This window comes from Thamnophis sirtalis, unplaced genomic scaffold, assembly GCF_051295495.1.
Source record: "Thamnophis sirtalis isolate CommonGarterSnake01/CBP01778 unplaced genomic scaffold, rThaSir2_p1.2 scaffold_4, whole genome shotgun sequence".
Classification (NCBI taxonomy): Eukaryota; Metazoa; Chordata; class Lepidosauria; order Squamata; family Natricidae; genus Thamnophis; species Thamnophis sirtalis.
The window spans coordinates 133,264,660-133,274,032 of NW_028261384.1; the positions used below are offsets into that span (position 1 = coordinate 133,264,660).

At 41.8% G+C, this 9,373-nt stretch overlaps 1 protein-coding gene across 1 annotated transcript; it reads left to right on the forward strand.

The window, feature by feature from the left end:
- The first annotated feature begins 8,407 nt into the window (after positions 1-8,407).
- On the forward strand, positions 8,408-9,373 carry LOC148046714 (olfactory receptor 6X1-like). The gene has a single exon (XM_087714907.1). It carries the CDS (start codon positions 8,408-8,410, stop codon positions 9,371-9,373), a length of 966 nt encoding a protein of 321 aa, XP_087571033.1.

Sequence of the window (9,373 nt, forward strand, 5' to 3'; positions counted from 1 at the left end):
TCCCATTTTCAAGGAAATTTCCTGAAGACAAAACAAAATCTAAACTCTAAGTTCTAACCTTATGTCTTTTTTGAAGGACTCCTCTATTTGTAACCTTTTCTTCCAGTTGGGGAAAATGTCAGAAATACGAACCAATATTGTTGAAATATTTCCCCATGCCTGTCATAATAAAGGAAGAAATGAGTGATATCCAGGTGGAAGGCAATAAGTTGTTTTCTCCTTGATGGAAACATTGTTCAGGAGCATCCATAAACACTGTAGAAGATAAAGTTAGGTACTTTCAATCATTTATTTTTTATTTAACTAGTTAGTTTGTCAAACATGTACGAGATATCAGGTATAAGTATAAACATGAACATGAACACAGGAAATGTGTACGGATAAATGGGGAAAATAGGAGAGGGACGATAGGCACGCTTGTGTGCCTATGGACACATCCCTAAAGACCTCTTAGGAAGGGGATGAAGTCCACACTAGACAGTTTAAGGTTAAAGTTATGGTGGTTTGACGATGTAACAAGGCAGTTGAGTAGAGCATTCCAGGCATTGACCACTCTGTTGCTGAAGTTGTCTTTTCTTCAATCAAATTTGAAGTAGTTTACTTTGAGTTTCTATCTATTGTTTGCCTAAGTATTATTGCGGTTGAAACTGAAGTAGCCATTGACAGGTAGGACATTGTAGCAGACAAATTTTGTGTTCTATGCTTTTGAATATGCTTCATTCACAATGAAAAACATCAGCTTTTCTTATAGCTCTGTAACGGCAGCAATATTAATATACTCTATGAGTTCCTTTGTTTTGCTATTTGATCTTGGGAATCCATCTGCAAGCTTTGGAATTCTTTGTGTAGTTTATTGAAGAAGGACCATTTGAGTAGAGCACATAAGATGGTCATTGGAAAAATGCAAGAGGTGAGTTGTGGTGCCTACAGTGGTTCGGTATATTTTTCAAATGACAATCTTGGCCTGACTGGAAAAGTGACTTTCTAAAGCATTTGGTCTTCTCCATGCTTCATTGGTAGAAAACATGGAGCTTTAGATCATTTTGATTTTGAAGTTGATAGGGAAGCAATAGTAATAACACTTAACCTTATATACCACTTTCCAGTGCTTTACAGTTCTCTCTAAGCAGTTTACGGAGTAAGCATATTTCCCCCAACAATTTGGGTCCTCATTTAACCCACCTTGGAAGGATGGAAGCCTGAGTCAACCTTGAGCCTGGAGAGATTTGAACTGCCAATTTGCAGGCAGCTGGCAGTCAACAGAAGTAGCCTGCTGTACTGGGTTCCACCACAAAACCGCGTTCGACTAAAGGGCACTCGACGAAACTGCGTAGCTGACGCCATCACAGTGCAACAACAGCGCGGAGAAAAAAGCATGCTGTAAACGCTAAACCTAAAATTAACCCTTAAACCTAAACCTAACCCCCCTAAACCTAATCCTAAACCTAACCCTTAACCTAACCCTAAACCTAACCCTTAACCTAACCCTAACCCTAACCCTAAACCTAACCCTTAACCTAACCCTAAACCTAACCCTAAACCTAACCCTAAACCTAACCCTTACCTTAACTTGAATCGGCTTGCTTTCAAAGCGCTATTTAAAGCTCCCTTCTTTCTCCGCGCTCGCTGTTGTCGCCCTGTTGATGACATCAGTGACGTGGTTTAATCGGGCGCGCTTTAGTCAAGCGCGGTTTTGTCGTGCCATGGCTGTACTGCACTCTAACCACTGTGCTACCAGTTGCAGGGACTGGCTATGTCTAGTTTAATGAAAAGAAGGACTAGGGGAGACATGATAGCAGTATTCCAATATCTCAGGGGCTGCCATAAAGAAGAGTCAAACTATTCTCCAATGCACCTGAGGGCAGGGCAACAAGCAATGGGTGGAAACTAATCAAGGAGAGAAGCAACTTAGAACTAGGAGAAATTTCCTGACAGTTAGAACAATTAATCAGTGGAACAGCTTGTCTCCAGAAGTTGTGAATGCCCCAATTCTGGAAGTCTTTAAGAAGATGTCGGATAGCCATTTGTCTGAAGTGGTGTAGGGTTTTCTGCCTAAGTGGAGGGTTGGACTGGAGGACCTCTCAGGTCCCTTCCAACTCTGTTATTCTATTCTATGATATTCCTGAATTATCCCAAATCTCATAGCATAGGACTTTGTTGAGAAGTTAGTAAAAAACTACTCCGTTCACAATCCATTTCCAATAATAATGCAGAAGTATTCTTTGACAACCTTACTTTAGCAAAGATGGAGAAAGCAGTGGGCAACTGGGTAGGATACAAGCAGTTTTTTGTTCTTTTCTTCTGAAATTATGTAATGATCCCATGCTTAAAGGATTGTAGGAGAGCTACTGTGCTCTAGTACTATAAGCATTAAGTAAGCAATATAGTCAATGAATCCTGATCACCCATTTTGAATAACATCTTTTGAATACAATTCTGTCTTGATTAGGTAATTGTGGATGAAGAATGGCATGTGAGTTAGTCCATACCAGTTAGGTTATTGAGTTTATTATAACGCATTGACTCTGTATCGTGATGTGTTCAATAAAATTTATTGTCTAAGCTGCTTCCTTAGATGGGAATTCTTGGATATGCTGTTGACTAAAACGATGTGGTACATTGGTTGACATGGTGGACTAGGAATAGAAACACACAGGTTCGTGGCCTCCTTTGTCATAGAAGCTCATAGGTGACCTGACAATGAATAGTTCTTATAGGGAAATATTGGAGGGATATCAAGGTGAGAAGTGTTGTGGCCCACCTGCGTAGCTGGCAGCAGATTCAACAGTGAGGAGGTTAGGGAGTAACATGGACCAGTCCTGGAGTCCAGGGAAGGCTCTGATGAGTGTTATGCATCAGAGGCAGAGAAGGGGCCAGGGCCGTCTGACAGTTATCAACTGGCCTTTGGAGTCAGAGATCAGTGGGGCAGAAGAACAGCTGGAGCCTCTTCCCTGGGTGCGTATGCACAGAGCTGCAAGGAGAAGGGAACAGCTAAGGAACAAGGGTCAACTTGGGAGTAAGGCCAGAGGTGGATGGTGAATGGCCCCTCCCAGAGGGAATAAAAGAGGAGGAAAAGGGGAGTGAAGTTTGCAGGAGACAATTAATTCATTCCTGCATTCTTGCCAAGTATTGCGGTGTCTGAAAGATATTGGCCTGGCCACTCTCCAAGCCTGATAAAGGTCAGTAATGGTGAACTATCTTAAAAGACTCTGGGCCGGGACTTTGGTGGATTGGAATTCCCTGTAAATTAAATAAAAGGGGTTATAAGGACGAGGACTCAGCTTCGTGCTACTGAGGAAGCCTAGGTCAGAGCAAGAAGAAGAAAGTAATTCTTAACATTATTGTCTTTCTATTCCCTGAGGAGTATCATTTACATACCTAACAGTGTATCTGCGGGATTTTCCCAATGTTACAAATGCACAAACTTTCTGTTCAAAGAATAAATGGGAATCAGAGAGTCAGACGGAGTGGAGAAATCCGAAATCAGAAAATGGAAGGAGTGGCGTACAGAAAGAAGTTTTCTAGAGGAGGGTCAGATGGTGAACCTTGAGCCCCAAAAATGCAAGGTGCTTTTTTTTCCCCTCAAGAGGCAACTGGACCCTCTTGTTTTTCTTTGAAGATATTTTGCTTCTCATCCCAGGTGTCAGGCCTGCATTTATATTCCTTTAAAAATTTTGGCCTGCCACACTTTCTCTTATTTCAATATGCTGTTTCATTAGTATAGTTGATGGGAGGGGGAAATAGAAGGAGTAGGATTGTGGAATGTATTGTTTTCATTCTTTACTAGAAGCCAAGGTCATCCTTTGTCTCTGTACTTTGACACCTGACCGGAAGCAGCTGTGTGTGGATGCCAGCGTGGAAGAAGAAGATTGGACCATGTGATGGATTGTGGGTGTGGGGACAACATCATGAACTTTTAACTGGGTGGGATTCTGATGTAACTTCTAGAATTGGGATTCCATAGCAATGTGCCAACATGTCTGTCTTATTAAATTGGAACCTTAAGGATAGCTCTGCCTTGGACTATGATTTAATTCTGCATGATATTTGGAACGCTGACACCAGGAGCTTCTTCAGTTCTTCTTAGACAAGAAGCAAAAAATCTTCAAAGAAAAACAAGAAAGTCAAGTTGCCTCTTTTTTAAAAAAAAAGAAAGAAAGAAAGAAAAAAGCTGAGAATCTCCATAACTTAACCCCTAAAAATGATTCTTCTGTGTGTAACACTGTCAAGTCTATGTAAGTTACTGTTTTTGTATGTGTCCCATTTTGGGCCTGGAAACCTCCTGCACCAACCTGGAAGCCAAAACAGGGTACGGCGGTGCTGCACAAAGCCAAAAAAATGCAATGTAAGCAACCCCCTGTGCTGGTGGGAGGGGCATATGCATGTGCAGTAGAGCTGGGCTGGCATGATGGCTGGCATGATGAGTGATGTGCAGTTGTGGGATTCAAATAATTTAACAACCAGTTCTCTGCCATAATGACCATCTGGGTGGGCATAGCTCGGTGGTCATGTGACAATGTGGCTGTGGCCAACTCACGTCGATGGGCGCTTCGCCTTAGCTGTTACAATGGAATAAGGGTTAATCGGAGAGACAGTTTCTGTAAGCAGGGCAATAAAGATGAGGCTAGAAACAACACCAGAATTTTTCCTTCCTGCCTTCCTTACAGGATTAGCCCTGTAAAGTGGGGAAAAAATAAAATGAGATTTTTCCAACAACCGGTTCTCCGAATAGGTGTGAACCGGCTGAATCCCATCACTGGTGATGTGCCCGCAGAGAGGGCTCTTTGTGACACTTGTGGCACGCATGCTATCAGTCCACCATCACAATGCTAAGACCACCTCCACCAACCCTGACAGGGCAACCCACCAGAATATAAATTGACAACAAACCACACTCCTTACTAGCACTGATGATGTTACCTAGTTTGGGTAATGAAACGCCTGCCAGAAAACAAGCAAGTTCAGAGAGAACCCTCACTAAGTGTTAACTCAGAAAAGGTATTGCATTTTCCTTTTTTTAGTTGTTGCAGGAGTGTGAATCGGGCTGACTCTAAATGAGCTGCAGTTCGTGGCACGACAAAACCGTGCTCGTCAAGATAGCGGAGATAAAACCGCATCGCTAAAACCACGACGTCATCACCGTGTGTCATCACCGCCGCGACAACAGCGCGGCAACAGAAGGGCGCTTTAAAACAGTGCGGCGGCAGAAAGCCAATTTAAATTAAGGTTAGGTTTAGGGGTTTGCTTTAGGGTTAGGGTTAGGTTTAGGTTTAGGGTTAGGGTTAGGGTTAGGGTTGGGGTTAGGGTTAGGGTTAGGGTTAGGGTTAGGGTTAGGGTTAGGTTTAGGGTTAGGTTTAGGGTTAGGGTTAGGGTTAGGGTTAGGGTGCTGAGTGCTTCGGAAGGCACGGATTTGCCCTCCACCCTTATGTCAGCGTGGTAAGGTCGCATTTGCTTTAGCGATTTGGATGGCACGGATTAGGGTTCATACTTATGTCTCCGCGGATAAGGGCTTTGCGGTATTGTGGTGGAACCCTGCAGTTTATCCTTGTTTGAGTGCTTCCAGAGGACCTCCCGAAGATATCAGCCTTGAGTTTATTCCAGGTATCGTTCCTGGATCCTCAAGAGAAATTAAAGACAAATATCCTTGGAGATTGTCTCCCAAGCTTCTGTCGAGAATCACTCAGTAAACTTTATATGATGCAAACTGCTGCGAATGTCAAATAAAATATTTCTCAAGAAAGCTACCATCTCCCCTTCAGCACACGAGGCATCGTTTCCTGCCGTTCTTCTAGATACAGTCTTGATGTATGAATAGAGCAATGAAGAGAAAGGCAATTGGAGAAGACAAGTAAAGGAAGGAAGAACAAGTCAAGGTAAAGGAGGAGAGATCTTTATGTTTTATAGAACAAATACCCGGAGCAGAATTTCACTGCAGAAGTAGCTATGACTTCCTAGCATAATAACATATAGACATACCCATATGCACAGACAGAAAAAAAACAAACATCTTGATGTTTATATTTCTGTAGACTTTTCTTTACTTATATCTCACTTAGCAGAATTATGCTATTGTAAATCATGGTTTTGATGGCAGAGAGGAATACAGGAAAACTATCCATCAGGGGAAAGCATATAGTAGAGAATAACTTGGGCAGAAACAGTGATTAAGTCCACTCTTTTGAGGTCTTGTCTTATTATTTCCACAGAAAACCTTTTTATACCAGGGAACGAAGAAAACCCAGATCAATTTTGGACAGTGGAAGAGAAAGGAATTGACTTAATTTGTCTTTCAAACAAATTTACTGGTGGACTCTTTGCATAACCATCAATGAATCTCATTCTCTCTATCAGGTGGCTTTATATTATTATTTTTCTGGATAATCTCAGATGATATTCTATGGACAACATAGCTTCCCACCCTTTCTTTACTCTCTGTCTATAATGTGGTTTCATTCATCACCTTTCTATTTAGAATAGAATAGAATAGAATAGAATAGAATTCTTTATTGGACACACAAGGAATTTATCTTTGGTGCATATGCTCTTAGTGTATATAAGGAGAATAAAATACATTCATCAAGAGTAAAAAGATAGAACACTTAGTGATAGTCAAGGTTACCAATAAGCTATCAAATCTTATTAGGAAAGAATAAAAACAATATAAATTGGAAGATACAAGCAACATGGTTATAGTCATAAGTGGGGAAGAGATAGATACTAGGAAGGATGAGAAGAATAATAGTAATACAGTCTTAGTAAATATTTTGACAGTGTTGTGAGAAAGCAGAGTGATGGCATTCAGGAAAAAACTGTCCTTGTGTCTAATTGTTTTGGACACAAGTGCTCTCTAGCGTTGTTTTGAGTGTAGAAGTTGAAACAATTGATGTCCAGGATGTGAGGAGTCTGTAGATATTTTCACGGTCCTCTTTTTGACTCGTGCAGTATACAGGTCCTCGATGGAAGGACGGTTGGAAGGCAATTGTTTCTGTCTGCAGTTCTAATTATCCCTTGAAGTCCGGGTCTGCCTCGTTGGGTTGCAGAGCCGAACCAGACAGTTATGGGGGTGCGGATGACAGACTCAATCATTCCTCTACAGTACTGAATCTGAGCTACCTGACCATGTTCCACATCATCTATAAACGTTCTCTCTTTTTTGTCATTTTTCCACTGTACCCCACATTTTGTTTTATAGTATTTTGCTGCTGTCTTCCCAAATGCCATTAAAATTTAAGAATCCCCAACAACTCCCTTACTGTCCAACAGTTGCAAAAGTGGGTGTTGTTGTTGTTGTTGTTTTGCCCTCATGTTTTACGCGGTCCCAAGATGGACATTTATAAATCATAACCGATATTTCTAATATTTCTGAAGAAATGCAGTATTCAGTTACTTTAATAGCTTTACACAAATTTTGCTAACTTGTTTAGAAATTCAGTCTGTGGCTGAATTTCTGGCTCAACAGAAACACCCCATTGAAGACTATGAGCATAAGCTTTCCAAGCAAAGGGAAGACTTGCATAAGTGCAAGCCTAACTACCGGTGCCTGGAGTTTGCCTTTGGTGCAAATGCTCTCAGTGTACATAAAATGACAAGATACAAGATGGAAGTAGATCCCACAATACAGCAATCCTGCAAACAATTCAATTATATTTGTATTTATTAGCTTGTCAAATATGTACAAGATAGCAGGTATAAATATAAACATGGACATGAATGAAAGAAAGGAATACAAATAAATGGGGACAGTAGGAAAGGGACAGTAGGCACGCTGGTGGGTTTGTGCACACACCCTTTAGGGACCTCTTAGGAATGGGGTGAGGTCCACGGTAGACAGTTTCAGGTTGAAGCAGCAAGGATTTGAGGATGTAACAACAGTCAGCTAGAGTATTCCTGGCGTTGACCACTCTGTTGCTGAAGCTGTATTTTCTGCAATCAAGTTTGGAACAGTTGACTTTGAGTTTGTATCGATTGTTTGCCCATGCATTATTGAGGTTGAAGATGAAGGAGTTGTCAATAGGTAAGACATTGTAACAAACAATTTTGCGACCTGGCTTAGATCATACTACAGGCAGTGCAGTTCCAGATTGCCCAAGCCCAAAATTTCCAGCCTGGAGGCAGAGGGAATCCTATTGTGAGTAGAGGAGTGGAGTACTCTTCTCGTGAAGTACCTGTGGACCTGCTCAGCTGCATTAATGACCCCCATCCTCTTTGTGACAAGATCTCATATCTCATATATATCACCTTGCTTCGCATGAATGTAAGAAAACTTCTGTAACTTTGGTTACAGAACTTAGACTTTTTCATAGCACACCTTTATAAACAAAGCTATACCATAAGAAATAAGGGACAGAAATATAGCAAAAGGTTGACTCAATTCAAATTCTGATTGCTTTAGTAGCTAAAGAGGAGGATGGATTTGATCAACTGTACAAGACCTGCCTATTTCCTCCTGGTTGGATTGTCCACGTTTGGGACCATGGAAAGCATGATGTACACCAGTGTCTTTCTCCTCTACCTCCTGAGTCTGATGGGCAACGGGCTCATCATTATGATGGTAATTGTGGACCGACACCTCCAAAAGCCCATGTATTTCTTCCTTAGCAACCTCTCCTTTATAGACATCGGACACACCACATCCTTCATCCCCAAGCTGTTGCTCAATTACCTCTCGGCTAGCAATTCCATCTGCTTTTACTGCTGCGTGATTCAGTTGTGTTTCTATTTTCTTTTCGGCGTCACCGAATTTTTCATTATCACTTTGATATCCTTGGACAGATATGTGGCCATTTGCCATCCTTTGAGATATGCCACCATCATGACTTCGGGGGTCTGCCTCAAACTGGCAATAGGAGCCTGGTTTGGCGGTTTTACCTGCATCATTTGTCAAGTAGTCCTGGTTGCCAACCTACCCTACTGTGCCTCCAATGTTATCAATCATTTCTTTTGTGATGCTGGACCCGTGTTGAAGATTGCCGGAGGAGACACACGTATCATTGAAACCCTTGGTTTCCTAGTTTCCATGGTGGTGATCATGTCCTCCTTGATTTTCACCCTCGTTTCTTACCTCTTCATCATCTACACCATTCTTCGAATGCCTTCAACCTCCAGACAGCAGAGGGCTTTTTCTACCTGTGCTTCCCACCTGATTGTAGTTTTCATTTTGTACGGCTCTGTCTTTTTCGTCTACCTACGGCCAACAGTCAAGAACTCTTCCTTCAGGGTGATGAAGGTGGTCTCCATTGTCTACACGATGATCACCCCGGTGCTCAACCCTTTCATCTACACCATTAGGAACAACGAAGTGAAAGAGGCTGTTCAGAAAGTGATAGCAAGAAACCTTCCAGCCCTCTCCTGTGTTACAAGGAACAGGAATTGA

What these genes read in the sequence shown, in the direction of transcription:
- LOC148046714 (XM_087714907.1), top strand. Translation starts at nt 8,408, where the DNA reads ATGGATTTGATCAACTGTACAAGACCTGCCTATTTCCTCCTGGTTGGA.